The 19,917-nt window shown below is 47.2% G+C and overlaps 1 protein-coding gene and 1 pseudogene across 2 annotated transcripts; one reads left to right on the top strand and one right to left on the bottom strand.

The window, feature by feature from the left end:
- Positions 1–745: 745 nt before the first annotated feature.
- On the top strand, positions 746–8,443 carry LOC100605938 (speedy protein E2B-like). The gene is made up of 7 exons (XM_030797547.1): positions 746–1,093; positions 2,086–2,253; positions 3,289–3,347; positions 4,552–4,637; positions 7,026–7,269; positions 7,391–7,495; positions 8,348–8,443. The coding sequence occupies exons 1-6, from the start codon at positions 976–978 to the stop codon at positions 7,448–7,450; spliced, it is 735 nt and encodes a 244-aa protein (XP_030653407.1). The 5' UTR covers positions 746–975; the 3' UTR covers positions 7,451–7,495; positions 8,348–8,443.
- Positions 8,118–18,896, bottom strand: LOC115831004 (annotated as a pseudogene). The gene is made up of 7 exons (XR_004026547.1): positions 18,829–18,896; positions 18,425–18,564; positions 15,835–15,924; positions 15,558–15,660; positions 14,248–14,436; positions 12,284–12,370; positions 8,118–8,555 (listed from the first exon to the last, which is right to left on the bottom strand). The product of XR_004026547.1 is annotated as a putative postmeiotic segregation increased 2-like protein 1 (transcript).
- Positions 18,897–19,917: the final 1,021 nt, after the last annotated feature.

Raw genomic sequence — 19,917 nt, 5'->3', positions numbered from 1 at the left:
GTTCTTTGTTTGAGACAGGGTCTATCTCCATCTCCTCGGCTGGAGTGCAGTGGCTTGATCATGGCTCACTCCAGCCTCAACCTCCTGGGCTCAAGCAATGCTACCACTTCAGCCTCCCGAGTGGCTGAGACTACAGGTGTGCACCACCACACCCTGCTAATTTTTGTATTTTTTGCAGAGATGAGGTCTTGCTATGTTGCCCAGGCTAGTTTCAAACTCCTGGCCTCAGTCAATCCTCCCACCTTGGCCTCCCAAAGTGCTGGGATTACAGGCGTGAGCCACTGTGCCTAGCCACAATAAATCATTTTTTAAAGGTTAAATTTAACCTCATTTAAGTAATACATGTAAGTTTCATTGAATAATTGAAGCCAGTTTGTGAGGTAAAGTCTATTATTATGTGCATTTTAATTCTTAGCATTAATTTTTAGCATTTAATTACAACCTCATAAGTACAAATAAAAACAGGGCTTGCTATTGTTGCCACCTATTTTCTTTAAAGATGACAAGCAGCATCTTATTTGTGTTAACACAAGTCATCCACATAACAAATATAGATAAGAAAAGTGGCCAGGTGTGGTGGCTCATGCCTCTGCTGGGACAGGGAACAGAGGGATGCGGAGACCCTGAAGATGCTTTTGGACAACGGTCTGCAGTTGGGACAGTGGCATGAGATACCATTCACTCAGGGTCTCCAGGACAAGAGATCAGCCTGGCAGTTACATGTGTTTCTTTTCAAACTGGTTGCCAGGTTGGGCTGACCGATGACATCAGAGATTCCGACCTTCCTGATTGGAAGGACCGGACTCTGTGGGCACCTGGAAGTTCAGTTGGTTAACAGCATCTTCTCAGAGCTGATCTCCACTCCTGACTTCTCCCAGCCTCGAGAATTGATAACGCACTCTTCGGGATCCTACCAGTGCCCACGAGAAGGCCACGGACAGAACAGAGACTAGTTTCCGTGAGAGGGGACAGATTATGGGAAACATCATGACCTGGTATCTACCGCACCCCCAGGATGAGCAGAGCCCCCAGCGGAGCACCTCGGGGTACCCCCTCCAGGAGGTGGTGGATGATAAAGTGTCGGGACCATCAGGTGAGGGGACTGGAGGAAGAAGAGGTGGGATAGGATTGACTAAGACGAAGGAAGGGCGCCAGGCACAGTGGCTCACGCCCGTAACCCCAACCCTTTGGGAAGCCGAGGCGGGCCGATCACCTGAGGTCAGGAGTTCAAGACCAGCCTGGCCAATATGGTGAAAACCCATCTCTACTAAAAGTCAAAAATTAGCCAGGCGGTAGTGGTGCGCACCTGTAATCCCAGCTAATCGGGAGGTTAAGACAGGAGAATCGCTTGAGCCTGGGAGGAAGAAGTAGCAGTGAGCCGAGATCATGCTACTGCACTCCAGTCTGGGTGAGAGAGTGAGACGCTGTGTCAAAAAAAAAAAAAAAAAAAAAAAAAAAAAAAAAAAAAAAAACACACACAGAAGGGTCAGAGGTCAGGAAGGAGAACCTGAGGAGGATGTGTGGGAAGAATGGAGAAATTCAGGCCGGGTGGAGTGGCTCACACCTGTAATCCCAGCACTTTGGGAAGCCAAGGCAGGCAGATCACTTGAGGCCAGGAGTTTGAGACCAGCCTGGCCAACATGGTGAAACCCCGTCTCTACTAGAAGTACAAAATTGAGCTGGGCATTATGGCAGGCACCTGTAATCCCAGCCACCTGAGAGGCTGAGGAAGGAGAATAACTGGAATCTGGGAGATGGATGTTGCAGTGAGCTGAGATTGCACCACTACACACTAGACTGGGCGACAAAGCAAGATTCTATCTTGAAAAAAAAAAAAAGGAGGGACTGAGAGAGCCAGGAACCAGGGAAGGACATGAGTAGTGTTCTGAGGACAGAAAGACGGAAGAACGGGGAGGGGAAAGAGCGGCATGTGGGGTTGAGCAGAGGAGAAAGTCAGAAAGATGGCTTGGAGAAGCCAGCAGTCTGCGAGGCTGGGGAGGATGGAGAGTGGTTTGGGGTTTGGGGTCGGGCTCTAAGGTGATCAGTTGCAGAAGCATTACACGGTGGCCTGGTTTCTTTACTCAGCCCCTGGGGTAGATCACAGCCCCCCAGGTAGGTCCTTTTGCCAGAAAAGGAAGAAGGAGTGGTCGGACGAATCTGAGGAGTCGTCGGAGGAGCCACAGAAGGAGCTCAAGCGACAGCGAGTGTTGCTCGTGCTCCCTGAGCACCACGAGGCCTTCAACAGGCTGCTTGGTAGGAGGACACCCCAGAGAGCACCTCCAATCCTGTTCTTCTTAAAAAGAGGAAACTCCCAATAACCACACTTTTCCAATGGGAAAAATATGCCCCCACTACTGGGTGAGCTCTCCATGCGGGAGGACTCTGAAGTGATCACTCATGAGGGACACTTAGGAGACGACAGAGGATTAGGTTAGACTTGATAAAGGCCGGCGCTTGGGATAAGAAAGCTTGGTTTCGGGCCAGGCGCGGTGGCTCGCACCTGAGATCCCAGCACGTTGGGAGGCTGAGGCAAGAGGATTGCTTGAACTCAGGACTTTGAGGCTGCGGTGAGCTATGACTGCCCCACTGCACTCCAGCCTGGGTGACAGAGCAAAACTCTGTCTCAAAAGAAAAACCAAGGCTGGGCACGGTAGCTCATGCCTGTAGTCCCAGCTACTTGGGAGGCCGAGACAGGAGAATCGCTTAAACCCGGGAGGCAGAGGTTGCAGTGAGCCAACATCATGCCACTGCATTCCAGCCTGGACCACAGAGCAAGACTCTGTCTCAAAATAAATTAATAAATAAATAAAAATAAAAATCAAATAAAGAAAAAAATTCAATAAACAAAGAAAGTGGTTTCAGCTGTGCCCTCTGAAACTTAATGTCTCTTACTGACTTTTCTAAATCTAAGTGTCTCCATCCATAGTGGGGGATACCAAGGCCATGGTCACACCCCGATCTGACTGTCTCATGAAGAAATGATGCGAATGCCTTTATGACTCTGCAGTGGTCCCTCCGTGTCTGCTGGAGGGGGTCCTGGCTGATTCCCAGCTCTACATCCTGTAGATTCTCACACCCAGGGCCTCCTTCCGCCTCTTCTCAGGGGATTCTCAGAGCAGGAGCCTCTCTCCCTTGCCCAGTGAAACTCATTCTCCCCTCTCCCATCCACCTCACCCATGGCCACAATCCTGAGACTTCCCCCCGGGAGGCACACTTCTCCTCGCTGCCCTGCTGCTCCCTCGGAAACCCTGTCCTGCTTCTCATGCTGACACTGCTCTCTAATCACAGAGGATCCTGTCATTAAAAGATTCCTGGCCTGGGACAAAGATCTGAGGGTGTCAGACAAGGTAAGGTTCTCCATGTAACTGTGTTCCTGTTCCAATGCACGGCCAGGGGGAGGGCGCAGTTTCCAAACCCACAGTTCTCCCTCCACCACCTCCCACCAGATGCTCCTACAGTTTTGTTTTTTGTTTTTTCTTTGTGAGACAGAGTCTTGCTCTGTTGCCCAGGCTGGAGGGCAGTGTCTTGATCTTGACTCACTGCAGCCGATGCCTCCCGGGTTCAAGCGATTCTCCTGCCTCAGCCTGCAAGCAGCTGGGATTACAGACGTGAACCACCACGCCCGGCTAATTTTTGTGTTTTTAGTAGAGACGGGGTTTTGCCATGTTGGCCAGGTTGGTCCCGAACACCTGACCTCAGGTGATCCACCTGCCTTGGCCTCCCAAAGTGCTGAGATTACAGACGTCAGCCACTGTGCCCGACCAGCTCCCACGGTCTTGAGTTTCGGCATCCACACATTTTCTTTTCTGAAACAGAGTCCAGCTCTGCTCCCCAAGATGGAGTACAGTGGCATGATCATAGCTCACTCTAATTCTTGGGCTCAAGCAATCCTCTCTCCTTAGCCTCCTGAGGAGCTGGGACTAGGCACATGCCACCATGCTCAAGTAATTTTTGAAATATTCATAGAAACAGGGTCTCGCTGTGTTGCCCAGGTTGTTCTCAAACTGTTGGGCTCACGTGATCCTCCTGTCTCCACCTCTCAAAGTACTGGGGTGACAGGCTTGAGCCGCCACTCCTGGCTATTTTTATGATTTGTCAGCATCTCCCTCAGGACTCTGCTGGTCTCTTGCAGAGTGAATGAGTGGCCCCTGCCTCTCCTACAGGTCGTTTGGGATCTGAGCCCTCGGCCACAGTCTGGTCGCAGCCCTGAAGCTCCTGGCCCCTCTACTCTCAACTCTTTGGGACAGTTCTCTGCCTGGCACACAAAAGACCCTCCTGACACCAGCCGACCTAGACACACCCCTCCAAAGATCCCATCGGAGCCCACCATCCTGGGAGCATCACCAAAAACCCTTCCTCCGGCTTCTCGGATTTGCATCCGACCTTCGAATACCCCTCCACCCCGCAATTTCCACATGAGCACAGTCACCCCAACACTGAGGTCCCTTCTCTGATGGGCAACCCCTCCCCAGACCCCCATTCCACTATCTCCACAATCTTCCTCTCCCAAGATGTGACCTCTCCTTCTCTGTGTTCTTTTCTCTCCATCAGTACCTCCTGGCTATGGTCATAGCGTATTTTAGGCGGGCCGGCCTCCTCTCCTGGCAATACCAACGCATTCATTTCTTCCTGGCTCTGTGAGTGGTTTGCTACCTCCTATCGGTCAATATCTAATGCCCTGGGACAGCCGGGGAAGTGGGATTCCAGCCTTTCATTTATTCTTCCACCTATTTGTCCTCTTTACTCTGTGTACAAAAAAGACAGGATTATAGCATCTTAGACTGTTGTTTCTAAAAAGAAACTCAGGCTGCACGTAGTGGCTTACGCCTGTAATCCCAGCACTTTGGGAAGCCGAAGCAAGCAGATCACCTGAGGTCAGGAGTTCGAGACCAACCTGGTCAACGTGGGAAAACCCTGTCTCTATTAAAAATAGAAAAATTAGCCGGGCGTGGTTGTGTGCACCTGTAATCCCAGCTACTGGGGAGGCTGAGGCAAGAGAACCCCTTGAACCCAGGAGGTGGAGGTTGCAGTAAGCTAAGGTTAAGCCACTGCACTCCAGCCTGGGTGACAGAGTGAGATTTTTCTGAAAACAAAACAAACAAACAAACAAAAAAAAACAAAACCAAACTCCAATGCCAGTATACAAATAAAAGAATAAAAGAGGCCGGGTGCGGTGGTCCATGCCTGTAATCCCAACACTTTGGGAAGCCAAGGCGGGTGGATGACAAGGTCAGGAGAGCGAGACCATCCTGGCTAACACGGTGAAACCCCATCTCTACTTAAAAAAAAAAAAAAAAAAAAAATTAGCCAGGCGTGGTGGCGGGTGCCTGTAGTCCCAGCTACTCGGGAGGCTGAGGCAGGAGAATGGCGTGAATCTGGGAGGCGGAGCTTGCAGTGAGTGAGATCACCCACTGCACTCCAGCCTGGGTGACAGAGCGAGACTCCATCTCAAAAAAAAAAAAAAAAAAAAGAATAAAACAAAAGGAACTATAAACCGCTCCTAAGGGGAGAAGAAAAGGAGCAGAGGAATGGACATGACACTTCCCCCAGCAAGTAGATGTTTCTGGTTCTCTCTCTGTCCTTCCCACATCAACCACAAACGCCATCAACCTCCTCCAGGTTCCCATGACAGAGGTCACAGTTCAGTTCCCCCTTGCATCACTCGAATCCACTGTCAAATGCTCCCTGCTGGGGTCTCCTGGAGTCTCTCCCCAAGCCAGGGGGCTTCCTAGGGCAGCCTGAGCATCTTTCCAAAGCATGACAACCTCACTGCCCATCTGAACAACTTCATTAGCTGATATCTTTCTCTATCGAGGCCAGGGTCCACAGTGCCAATTCCGCCCTCTCTACAATCCCTACAAGCACACTGGCTCGCCATCTTGGTGTTCCCTGGTTTGGCTTCACTGCTCCTTCCAAATGCCCTCCACTCGACTTTGCATTTGTGTTTTCTGTCTGGGTGTCCCACACACATGTGGTTCTGACGGGAAGGACCCATTCCTTGAACTCAGTTCACCCCACAGCCTCTGGGATGCCTTCCCTCATCTTCCAACTTCTGCATGCCCATAGTTCTCTAGTTACATCCTGGACACTGGGATTAGGTCATCTGCCCTGATTACTCCCAGTCCCATTAGACTAGACGCCTGTAGAAGGCAGGGTCCTGGCAAAATATCAATGTATTCAATTTCTTTTATTTCTTTGAGACACACTTGCCCTGTCCCCCAAGCTGGAGTGCAGTGGTGAGATCACAGCTCACTGCAGCCTCCATATCCTGGGCTCAAGCGATCCTCCCACCTCAGCCTCTTGATTAGCTCCGACTACAGGGCTGTGCCACCACACCTGGACAGTTTGTTTGTTTATTTATTTATTTATTTATTTATTTATTTATTTATTGAGACAGAGTCTTGCTCTGCCTCTCAGGCTGGAACGGAGTGGCCCAATCTCGACTCACTGCAACCTCCGCCTCCTGGGTTCACACAATTCTTATGCTTCAGCCTCTTGAGTAGATAGGAACAACGCATATGCTACCACACCAGGATGATTTTTGTATTTTTAGTAGAGATGGGGTTTCTCCATGTTGACCAGGCTGGTCTCCAACTCCTGGCCTCAAGTGATCCACCTGCTTCAGCCTTCTAAAGTGCTGGGATTACAGGCATGAGCCACCGCGTCTGGCATATTTCTTATATTTGTAATAGAGACGAGGGTCTTGCTATGTTGCCCAAGCCCGTCTCAAACTCCTGGCCTCAAGTGATCCTCCTGCTTTGGCCTCCCAATGTGCTGGGATTCCAGGCATAAGCCACCACTCTTGGCCACCAGTTGGGTTGTTGTCTCCATCCTGAAGGAGTGAGAGACGCCCTTGATCAGGTCTCTGTCCAGCAGAGCCCTCCTAAGGAAGGTGTGGCTCTCTGCAGGGTGGGTGCCAGTCCTGAACTAGGGACGGTCCCCTGCCCCCCTCTCTGGGAAGCTGACCTCAGCCGGAGGTCTCTCCTGGTGGTGCCCCTGAGCAGTAACCTGATTTCTGTCCTCAGCTACCTGGCCAATGACATGGAGGAGGACGACGAGGCCCCCAAACAAAACATCTTCTACTTCCTGTATGGGAATACCCGCTCTCACATACCCTTGTTCCATAAGCGTCAGTTCCAGTTACGCCGTTCCACGAACTGGAGGGCCAGGGAGATCCGCTCTCAGATAGCCTTGTTCCACAAGCTTCGGTTCCAGTTCTTCTGTTCCATGCGCTGCAGGGCTTGGGTTTCCCCGGAGGAGTTGGAGGAGGTGGGTGGGGCCTGGGAGGTGGAGGAGGTGGGGAGGAATCGGGTGCGCTGGAGGCTGGACGAGGGGAGGGAGGGGTATCCTGGGGAGTCCCTGTCTTCTCAAAGGGCGTTTGTTTTTCCAGATCCAGGCTTATGACCCACAGCACTGGGTGTGGGCGCGAGATCGCGCCCGCCTTTCCTAGAGCTCCAGGGACCGTGGAGGCCTGAGGTCATCGGCCTGAGAGAAGGTACAACTGCATCCTCCGGGGTAAAGGCAGAATATTGGGGTCTATTTTGGAAATCCGAGGAACCCAATTGCTTGATCCGGCTTCAAGCCTGGGCAACGTGGCGAGATCCCCTCTCCACAAAAATACGAAAATCAGCCAGGCGATGTGGGAGGCATCTCTACTCCCAACTACTCAGGAGGCTGAGGCAGGAGGATCGCTGGAGCCTGGGAGGTCAGGGCTGCAGGGAGCCCTGATCCTGCCACTGCGCTCCAGCCCGGGTGACAGAGTGAGACCCTGACTCAAAAATAATCATACTGAGTTCGGGGAGGTTCATTATGATTGACACACCTGAGTTACCGATTTGGGTCGAGGGTTCAGTGAAGCTTTGGTTTACATCTTGCGCAGCTAACCACGTTGAGCACAGAGCACGAGACTTCATCATGAGGAGGGAGGATTAGGATTAGACTTCTGGACTCGTGGTTCGCGATGTTGTCACATTAGAAACAGATCTAGCATGGTTGCAAGTTTAGATCTTAAGTGACACGAAAGGCCCCAGCTGTGATGAAGTCCAAAGCCACATTCTCTGAGGGTGCCCTACTCCCTGGGCAGACCCACCCAAAGTCCTTGTTATGAAGCAGATCACTGGGGCTGACCTTGGGTGTATTAAGTGAGTTTTGGAGTCATGGTCACCAAAGTGTGAGTATCACAGTTGAACACGATGGTTCAGAAGCAGGGTATAGAATGAAAGGCAGGAGATAAAATTGCATTTCTCAATTGCTCTGAACTCTAGTTAGACTTGACATGGGACGTGAATAACCTTCCTGTCTAGAGAGCTGCCTCCTTGAAGTGTCACATCGTCTCTCTCACTTCCAGAACACTGGGCCCAGGGGAGATGTGGATTTTCAGCAGGAACTTTATTCCAATGCTAAAGGCAGACACCAGGAAGGAGGAGAGGAGCCATGTGTGCAGATCATCTAGAAGAACCTGGACCGTTCTTGATGGAGCTGAATACAGTGATCACATTGTCCTCCTGGGAGCAGGGGTAGGGGTGGGGGTGGGGGTTGGGGTACTTCTAGGAGTCCTTGGGGAAAAGTAAGAAACCAGGAGTGTTTCCGGTGATGTAGTAGTTCCCTTAAATTCTTATAAAAATAAATGTTTATTTGATATTTAGTGTATGTTTGAAATGTGAGAATTCAGATGTAATTTTTTTACCTTGTATTGGCATGTTTGTATGTTACTTTAAACAGGATGTGTGTTCTAAAGGAGGGCATGAGCTGTGTGTTTTCAAGAGAACAGTGCAGTGTGTCTCTTGGGGAAACATAATAAAGATGAACTTTTCTCACCTTCACAGCGAGTGTGATCACCTTGGTCTGGATTGATTATTTGCTGTCAAGTGATGTTTTTTCCTTAATGGGGTTGTGGTTATTTGAACATATTTATTAGCTCTGGAAGATAATCCTGTGTTGTTTTTTATGTAGAAAAAAACAAAAGGCTGGGTGCAGTGCTCACACCTACAATCCCAGCAGTTTTGGAGGTCATGGCGGGAGGATCACTTGAGGCCAGGAGTTTGAGGCCAGTCTCAGCAACACAGCATCTACATCTATTTTTAATTTTTATTTTTTAAAGAAAAACAATAGAAGAGAAGGCTGCTCCCAAGCTACAGGGTTTTGGTTTGTTTGTTTGTTTGTTTTGGAGACAGAGCAAGACTCTGTCTCCAGGCTGGAGTGCAGTGGTATAACCTCGGCTCCCTGCAACTTTCACCTCCGGGTTCAAGGGAATTCTCCTGCCTCAGCCTCCCAAGTAGCTGGGACTACAGGCACCCGCCCGTACGTCCAACTAACTTTTGTAAAAATAGTAGAGACAAGGTTTCACCATGTTGGCCAGGCTGGTCTCGAACTCCTGACTTCAAGTGATCCACCCACCTCGGCCTCCCAAAGTGCTGGGATTACAGGCATGAGCTACTGCGCCCAGATGCCAAGCTAGAGTTTTAAGGCAGGAAATGAGAGAGAGATATTGAGAGAGGAAAACCAGGTGGTAAGAAAACTCTAAAGGTGGCCGGGCATGGTGGCTCACACCTGTGATCCCAGCAGGAGTTTGAGACCAGCCTGGCCAACATGGTGAAACCCTGTCTCTACTAAAAATACAAAAATTAGGCAGGCATGGTGGTGCACGCCTGTAATCCCAGCTATTTGGGAGGCTGAGGCAGGAGAATCACTAGCAGAGATTGTGTCTCCCCACCCCCTCAAAAAAAAAAAAAAAAGGAAAGTTCCTGCAGCAGTTCAAGCTGTGAAAGGCAGGCACTCTGCCATGCAATTCTTTGTGATTTTTATTTTTTATTTTTGGAGTTGGGGTCTGGCGCTGTCACCCAGACTGGGGTGCAGTGGTATGGTCATAGCTCACTGCGGCCTCAGACTCAAGCTGAAGTGATCCTCTTACCTTGCCTTTCAAATTGCTGGGATTATAAGCATGAGCCACTGCATCTGGCCTGTGTGACGCAATTCTGTTTTTTCCTTCTTTGAGATGGAGTCTCGCTCCGTCAGCCAGGCTGGAGTGCGGTGGTGTCCTCTTGGCTCACTGCAAGCTCCACCTCCTGGGTTCACGCCATTCTCCTGCCTCAGCCTCCCGAGTAGCTGGGACTACAGGCGCCTGCCACCACGCCCAGCTAATTTTTTGTATTTTTAGTAGAGACGGGGTTTCACTGTGTTATCCAGGATGGTCTCGATCTCCTGACCTCGTGATCTGCCTGCCTCGGCCTCCCAAAGTGCTGGGATTACGGGCGTGAGCCACCGTGCCCGGCCTGTGTGATGCAATTCTGATGTCAACTCCCTGATGTTACCTCAAACGCCACAGGTTAAGGCCACCAGGCCCCAATAGGCTGCCCTCGCTTTAGATGCAGCTGCAGGCTTGGGTGTCCTCAGACCACAGGTACTTCTCACCAACTGGCTGCAAATTTGGAGGTTCCCACCATGCCTTCAAGTTTGATAATTCACTATAACTCACAGAACTCAGAAAAGCATGATACTTTCTTTCTCTCTCTCTCTTTATTTTTTTTTGAGATGGAGTCTTGCTCTGTCGCCCAGGCTGGAGTACAGTGGCCACCAAGCTTGGCTAATTTTTCTATTTGTATTGGAGATAGGGTTTCGCCATGTTGGCCAGGCTGGTTTTGAACTCCTGACCTCAGGTGATCTGCCCACCTTGGCCTCCCAAAGTGCTGGGATTATAGGCATAGCCACCATGCCCAGCCGACTTCTAGAGTTTCAATAACAGAGATGCGGTTCAAGAAGAAAAGGGAGACATGTTTTGTAGATGGCAGGAGCTTCATGAAAAGAAGCCAGTGAAGGGCAGGGTGTGTAGCTGTCTACCTACGGGAACCAGCCAGGAGCCTCCCCGCAGGGACTTCAGCGCAGACGGCTGGGAAAATCTGCATTCACCTGAGCTCTGGACCTAAGAGAGGACAAGGCCTTGACTGTTTCTACAGACTCACAAGACGCAATCTCTGTGGTCCATGCCCAGGGTGCGATCTGCAAAACAGAGGGCCTTCTAAATGCCAACAACAAGGAAATCAAATGTGCAACAAACAGAAATACTGGCATTGATGTGGGCCGTGGAGAGGCCTAAACAGATGACTGCAGTCCACTGCCAAGGTCATCAAAGGAGTGACTCTGAAATAATAAATTTCGGACGACATGGCCCAAATAGCTGCATGAGGTGGGGAAGTCCTCCACATGCCTCTGCTTCCTTCAGTACCTCTTTATGAAATAAGCCAAGGTACTTCTCTGGGGAATTTCCTTTTTCTTTCTTTCTTTTGAGACAGAGTCTTGCTCTGTCACCCAGGCTAGAGTGCAGTGGCACAATCTCGGCTCACTGCAACCTCTCTCTCCCAGGTTTTAGCAATTCTCCTGCATCAGACGTCTGAGTAGCTGAGATTACAGGTGCGTGCCACCATGCGCAGCTAATATTTGTATTTTTAGTAGAGACAGGGTTTCACCATCTAGGCCAGGATGGTCTTGAACTCCTGACCTCGTGATCCACCTGTCTTGGCCTCCCAAAGTGCTGGGATTGCAGGCGTGAGCCACTGCACCCGGACTTCTTTTTTTATTTTTTGAGATGAAGTTTCGTTCTTGTTGCCCACGCTGGAGTGCCATGGCAAGATCTCAGCTCACTGCCAGCTCCTCCTCCCAGGTTCAAGCGATTATCCTGCCTCAGCCTCTCGAGTAGCTGGGATTACAGGCACCACCCAACACCAAACCCAGCTAACTTTTTGTATTTCTAGTAGAGACGGGATGTCACCATGTTGGCCAGGATGGTCTTGAACCCCTGACCTCTAATGATCCACCCGAAATTGGTCTCCCAAAACGCTGGCACTACAGGCATGAGCCACTGCGCCCAGCCCCTCCCATACCTCTTTTGGCCAAGGCAGTACAATTCAGAAGAATCTTGCCAGGGAAGACTGGTAAATGGACATCAATGTGATGCCGATGGCTCCTGGTGGATTTAGATACCTCCTGGTGCTTATAGATACCTTTACCAGTTACATGGGGGCTTTCCCATGCCAGACTGAAAACGCAGGAGATCTCTGATCAACCTTCAAGTATTCACTAGCAGAACACTGAGGGGACTGTGCGGTCACCAATACCTCCTATTGCGCTTGGATAAACACCTCCCGGGAAATAGAGATGAATAGAAAGGAAATAGTCAAACAAGCAGAATGGCTGCATTCCTTCAACCAGAAGGGTCCATTAGTGTTTTCATACTGCTATAAAGAACTACCAGAAACTGGGTAATTTAAAGAAAAGAGGTTTGACTCACAGTTCTGCAGGCTGTACAGGAAGCGTGGCTGGGGAGTCCTCAGGAAACTGACAATTATGGCAGAAGGTGAAGGGGAAGCAGGCACGTCTGGCCATGGTGGAGCAGGAGAGACAGAGAGAGTGAAGCCGGAGGTGCTGCACGCTTTTAAACAACCAGATCCCATGAGTGCTCACTCACTATCATGAGAACAGGAAAGGGGAAGTCAGCCCCCATGAGCCGATCACCTCCCACCAGGTCCCTCCCTCAACACTGGGAATTACAATTTGACATGAGATTTGGGTGGGGATACAGAGCTGAACCATATCAAGGGTAGTTCAACCACTGAGATTGATTGATTGATTGATTGATTGACTGAGATGGTGTCCCACTCTGTTACCTAGGCTAGAGTGCAGAGGCACAATCTCGGCTTACTGCAACCTCCGCCTCCCGGGTTCAAGCGATTCTCCTGCCTCAGCCTCCCAAGTAGCTGGGACTACAGCACATGCCACCATGCCTGGCTAATTTTTCTATTTTTAGTAGAGATGGGGCTTCACCATGTTTGCCAGGCTGGTCTTGAACTCCTGACTTCGTGATCACCCTGCCTCAGCTTTTCTTTTGCTGGAATTACAGGTGTGAGCCACCGCACCTGGCCAACCACTGAGATTTAGAAGGCAGTCGAGTCCACTATACCACACCTCACCTGGTTTCTTCCTCTGTTGGGGCCCCTCGTGGCCATTGTTCTGTCACTTTTCGGTCCTATTCATTTGAATGGATGGTGAGCTGTTGGTCCTCCAGGCTCCAACACTTCCAACTTCAGCTTGTATTACAACCCGGGAGGCAGAGGTTGCAGTGAGCCAAGATCACACCACTGCACTCCAGCCTGGGAGACAGAGTGAGAAGACTCCGTCTAAAAAAAACAATGTTAAAATTAGCACCCAATGCTCTACAAGTAAAAAAAGTTTTTAGTTGCATATGTTTACATAACTTTTTAGATGATAAAAAACACACACACAAAATGGAAAGGCAAAAAGAAGAGAGCAAAAAGTGCATGAGATCTCACACCCAAGGATAACCACTGAGAACATGAAGTGCTGACTCTTCCAGCCTTTATACTATACACATTTAGGCCTGTTGTTTCGTTTTTATAAAACTGTAATCATATAATACAGATAGTTTTATAATCTGCTTTTTAAACACAACAATTACATAACATTTAGCTGTTTCATTTGCATTCAAATTCATAAGGGTTCCAGTAACTCATTTATCAGAAAACCAAGAGAAATATTCTCATGAAAATATAAGTACGTAAGGCCAGGCATGGTGGCTCACGTCTGAAATCCCAGCACTTTGAGAGGCCGAGGTGGGCGGATCACCTGAGGTCAGGAATTCGAGACCAGCCTGGCCAGCCTGGACAACATGGTGAAACCCCCTCTCTGCTAAAAATACAAAAATGAGCCGGGTGTGGTGGTGTGCACCTGTAATCTCAGCTACTCAGAAGGCTGAGGCAGGAGAACCACTTGAACTCAGGAGATGGAGGTTGCAGTGGATCGAGATTGTGCCACTGCACTCCAGCTAGGGTGCCAAAGTGAGACTCCATCTCAAAAAAAGATAAAAATAAAAAATTACATATATATATATGTGTGTGTGTATATATATAGCTCACTGCAGCCTCAAGTTCCTGGGCTCAAGTGATCCTCCCACTTCAGCTTCCCAAGTAGCTGGAACTACAGGTGCATGCCACCATGCCCAGTCAATTTTTTTCAACATAGTGAGACAGGGTCTCACTATGTTGCCCAGTCCTAATAAACACCATGTGATGAAAACAAAAAAGTAAATCACCCTAAAGTTAAGTCTTTAATGAGAAATGCAGATAAAGCATTTCTCAATAAATTATGGGAAGAGAATCAACTGAAGAATAAACATCTTTAGTAAATCTTTTGCTCATGTGCATTAACCAATACTCTTGAAAACCAGGATTAATTTACTGTACCTTCTTAACATTCCTTTGATATTCCTTATGGCGCACAGGTACCGTAGAAAATAACTGCTTCACGCTGACTGTGGTCCCTCTGGGGCAGGGGTAGGGGGTTTTCTGGATGATTTTCCCATTGTGATCAAACACCAGTTGAGTCCCAACCTTTGTCGATGCATGGCAGGTAGAAATGGTGACATTGCTGTGAGAGAATACCAGGCAGGGTGTGTTCAGTGAGAGACCCATGATGTTGGGCACTGACTACGCTTTTCTTCACTTGCTTTTCTCTCAAAACTTTCTTAAGAAGCTGATGATCCCTCTGAGATAACCAAGATCTAAACGGTTGAGGAGTCATCATAAAATCTAAGGTTTGGCATCTAAAAGACAGTGAGACAGAGAGCACTAAACATGCTTTGTTTTGAAAAAAGCTTTGATTTCATTTTCAGGTTGAACTGTAAAACCATAAATGAATGATCTCAAGATTTATTTATTCACAAATAGAGATTTGTGTTGTTATTACTCTTCAAACAACATTTTTTTAAAGAATTTTAAATAATTTTTAAAAAGTTTAAAAAAAATTTTTAAAGAATCCAAAAGATACTATAATTAAAATGTATATGTAGGGCAGGGTGCGGTGGCTCATGCCTGTAATTCCAGCACTTTGGGAGGCTGAGGAGGGCAGATCACTTGAGGCCAGGAGTTCCAGACCAGCCTGGGCAACATGGCAAAACCCCATCTCTATTAAAAATACAAAAATTAGCCAGGAGTGGTGGTGCACGCTATAGTCCCAGCTCTTTCAGGAGGCTGTGGCACGAGAATCACTTGAACCTGGGAGGCAGAGATTGCAGTGAGCTGAGACTGTGCCACTGCACTCCAGCCTGGGGGACAGAGTGAGACACAGTCTAAAAAAAAAAAAAATATATATATATATATATATATATATATATATGCATTTATATATAATTATAAAAATTTCATATCTGTGCTATAATTAAATAGTGCTTTGGTGAAATGTTTCCCTAAAATTTGATAGTGAAAACTAATGGTAACTATCATTTATTATCTACATGTTATGTTAAAATTGAGAAGTTACTGTTTTAATAAGGGTAACCATTTTTTTAACAATACTATTTGCTTCACTTCATTCATTTATTGCTCACATTTCAGAAGTACTATGACTTAGACTGGCAGTGAGACGAAACAGAATTCAGAAGCTAGAAGCTGAGATACTGAGATAGAAAATTGCTAATAATAACAATTCCAACTAATTTTCAGAGAGGTTTTTCTAAGTGGTCAAGTGAATGGATAAAAATATTGTTTCACCTCAGAGCACAAAGTGAGCTCAGAGCTTCCCCCTGAAAACCGAAAGTTTCAACCTGAGTTAGGTCGGCAAACTCTTGAATCTTAGTTGTGTGATGTTTCAGAGCTCAAAGAGAGTGTAAAGTAAGGACTAAGATATCTCAAGTGCTATAACAACGAATATACACGATATCTAGTAACTGGCTTTAAAAAACTGTTTTTGCATTTCCCAAGACAGTTTTACTCAAAATTCTGAGACATGTGGCCCAATTATTTTATAATAGGATTAGAAAAAGTCAACTTACTTAAGCCTTGGAAGTTTCTTCTTCTACCCCACATCCATTGTCTGAAACTTCAGTGAGATCCACTCCATAATCCTTAAGCTTTAGATCTAGAAAGTTTAAAATATTTACATAGTTAGGCCGGGCGCGGTGGCTCACGCCTGTAATCCCAGCACTTTGGGAGGCCGAGGTGGGCGGATCACGAGGTCAGGAGATCGAGACCATCATGGCTAACACGGTGAAACCCCGTCTCTACTAAAAATACAAAAAATTAGCCGGGCGAGGTGGCGGGCGCCTGTAGTCCCAGCTACGCAGGAGGCTGAGGCAGGAGAATGGCGTGAACCCCAGGGGACGGAGCCTGCAGTGAGCCAAGATCGCGCCACTGCACTCCAGCCTGGGTGAAAGAGCGAGACTCCATCTCAAAAAAAAAAAAATTTACATAGTTATTAAAAATGGACCCATGCTATAAGTTTTTATATTGATATTATTTATAACATATGCAAATTTAAGAGTCATAGCTATACCTTTAGTTAAATGTACTACTGTCATTTTGTATATTTCATTTTTATAAAGTCCTTTCTGGCTATTTACTAGCCCAGATTAAAAAGTTTAGCGTTTTCTTTCTTTTCTCTTTTTTTTCTTCCTAGGCTAGTCAAGTGAAGCAGTTGGAGTGGAGAAGGAACAAAAAATCTGTAACTGGTTGTGATCAAGTAGTGGGTAACACCGTTGCACTTTGACCAGCTTTTTCTTTTGAAAGAAATAATTTTAACATACCCAGTAAGGAGAACGGGGGCCGGGTGTGGTGGTTCATGCCTGTAATCCCAGCACTTTGGGAGGCCAAAGTGAGCGGACCACCTGAGGTCAGGAGTTCCAGACCAGCCTGACCAACGTGGAGAAACCCTGTCTCTACTAAAAATACAAAATTAGCTAGGCGTGGTGGCGCTTGCCTGTAATCCCAGCTACTCGTAAGGCTGAGGCAGGAAAATCGCTTGAACCCGGGAGGCAGAGGTTGCGGTGAGCCAAGATCGTGCCATTGCACTGCAACCTGGGCAACAAGAGCAAAACTCCATCTCAAAAAAAAAAAAAAAAAAAAAAAAAAAGAAAGAAAAGAGAACTGGTTCTGGAATCAGACTTCCTGGATCCTATTTTATTAGCTTTATAATCTCAAAAACAGGAAATTTCCTGTTCCTTAATTTCCTCATCTGTAAAATGGAGATAGTAAGTTCTACCTCACAAAGTGATTCAGCAGATTAATAATTTTTTATTTGTTTTAATTTTGTTATTTTCTTTCTTTTTTTTTGAGATGGAGTTTTGCTCTTGTCACCAAAGCTGGAATGCAGTAGCACGATCTGATCTTGGCTCACTGCAACCTCCACCTCTGAGGTTCAAGCAATTCTCCTCCCTCAGCCTCCTGAGGAGCTGAGATTATAGCCATATACCATCGCATCTGGCTAATTGTTGTATTTTTAGTAGAGACAGGGTTTTACCATGTTGGTTAGGCTGGTCTCGAACTCCTGACCTCAAATGATCAGCCCCCTTCAGCCTCCCAAAGTGCTGGGATTACAGATGTGAGCCACTACACCAGGCCTATTTTATTTTATTTTATTTTTTTAAGACAGAGTCTTGCTCTGTCCCCAGGCTAGTGTGCAGTGGCATGATATCGGCTCACTGCAACCTCCGCCTCCCGGGTTCAAGCAATTCTCATGCCTCAGCCTCCCAAGTAGCTGGGATTACAGGCTTCTGCCACCAGGTCTGGCTAATTTTTGTATTTTTAGTAGAGACAGAGTTTCACCATTTTGGACAGGCTGGTCTCAAACTCCTGACCTCAGGTATCCACCCGCCTTGGCCTCCCAAAGTGCTGGGATTACAGGCGTGAGCCACCACGTCTGGCCTACTTTAGTTTTTAATAGAGACGAGGTCTCACCATGTTGGCCAGGTTGGTCTTGAACTCTTGGACTGAAGCAATCCCCCCAACCTCGGCCTCTCAAAGGGCTAGGATTACACGTGTGAGACACCATGCTCAGCTATTCTGCAAATTAAATGAGATATTTCTGTCTAATTCTTAGCATAACACCTGCCTGGCACACCATAAGAACACAATAAAAGCTGTTATTATTATTATTATTATTATTATTTTTTTTTTTTGAGACGAGTCTCGCTCTGTCGCCCAGGCTGGAGTGCAGTGGCGCGATCTCGGCTCACTGCAACCTCCGCCTCCCGGGTTCAAGCAATTCTCTGCCTCAGCCTCCTGAGTGGCTGGGATTACAGGTGCCCACCACCAAGCCTGGCTTATTTTTTTGTATTTTTAGTAGAGACGATTTTTCACCATCTTGGCCAGGCTGGTCTTGAACTCCTGACCTTGTGATCCACCCGCCTCAGCCTCCCAAAGCGCTGGGATTACAGGCATGAGCCACCACGCCCAGCAAAAGCTGTTATTATTATTACTACCTAGCTAAGTACTAGGCACATAATAGGTGCTAACTTTAACTAAAAAAATAATAATTTATTACTACATCAACACTTGATAGTCTTATTTCAATTACAAATGTTTCTTGACTACAACAACATTCACTGATCATTTCTTGTGGCTTAAAACTCTCCCAAACTTACCAATATTAGTGGCACCAGCATCCAGACTGTTTTCTACTAACTCTTTCACCGCAGTGCTTAGACTCAGTACCACCGGCCCAGAGCAAATCTCATGGACTGACTTCCGACCAATAGGTTCGATGGCCTTAGCAGGTTCTGTACTAAAGAAATGTTGTAAGAAACAAAGCAACTATTCAACTATATATTTTCATCCTGATTTTAACTGTGGGAAATGACTCAACACCGTAAATAGTTTATGGGTCTAATCCATTTATTATATTAACAAATACATTTATTATATCCAGAAATAGAAACACTGTTTTACAATCCTTAAACACGTACCCAAAATACTTCTGGATAGATACTTGAAATTCAACAGATCCTTACTATCTAATTATACTAGGATCCACATGGAGAAAACATACATTCTATCTCTCAAATTACCAAAATCTTTGGCAACAATGGTGTCTTCTTTCTTGAAAACTGAAAGCATGGCCGGGTGGGGTGGCTCATGCCTGTAATCCCAGCACTTTGGGAGGCAGAGGCAGGCGGATCACTTGAGGTCAGGAGTTGGAGACCAGCCTGGCCAACATGGTGAAACCCTGTCTCTACTAAAAATACAAAAAATTAGGCAGGCATCATGGTGGGCGCCTATAAACCCAGCTACTCAGCAGGCTGAGGCAGGAGAATCACTTAAACCCGGGAGGTGGAGGTTGCAGTGAGCTGAGATTGCAGCATTGCACTCCATCCTGGGCAATGAGCAACAAAACAAAGTGAAAGCAACATAATCTCCCACAGAATTAGAAGAACCAACAGTATGCTTGAAAATACACAATGTTTAAGTCAAAATCATCTCAGAAATTGGGTACCTGTTACATAACTATTCCTTATACACAGTAGCCTTTGATACCCTACTCCAAATTGAAGCTGCCAGCTGCTGTCTTAGCAAAGACCCTCAAAGTTCTTGCTGTACTACCTTTAAGAGTTTTTTAATGGTTTTATGTCCCCTTATTCCCTGCTCCAAGCCATCCTCCACTCTATCACCCGAGCTATTTTTGAAATCACAAATCTGGTCAAACAATTTTTCTGCTTAAAAATTTACTAGTGCCCCACTTCCTACTATATGAAATTTACAATCTAGTCATCACTGGGCCCCAAACTACCTTCTTTTCAGAATCTCTCTAACCCTTTTCCTTTATCAAGTCCCCTACATTATTACTATTATTATTATTTATTATTATTCTTATTATTATTTGAGAGTGCTCACCCTGTCGCCCAGGCTGGAGTGCAATGGCATGATCTCAGCTCACTGCAGCCTCCGCCTCCCAGGTTCCAGCAATTCTCCTGTCTCAGCCTCCCAAGTAGCTGGGATTACAGGCACCCGCCATCACACCCAGCTAATTTTTATGCTTTTAGTAGAGATGGGGTTTCACCATGTTGGCCAGGCTTGTCTTGAACTTCTGACCTCAGGTGATCCACCCGCCTTGGCCTCCCAAAGCGCTAGGATTACAGGA

This window comes from Nomascus leucogenys, chromosome 17, assembly GCF_006542625.1.
Source record: "Nomascus leucogenys isolate Asia chromosome 17, Asia_NLE_v1, whole genome shotgun sequence".
Classification (NCBI taxonomy): domain Eukaryota; kingdom Metazoa; phylum Chordata; class Mammalia; order Primates; family Hylobatidae; genus Nomascus; species Nomascus leucogenys.
This window is presented reverse-complemented; position numbering and strand designations above follow the sequence as displayed.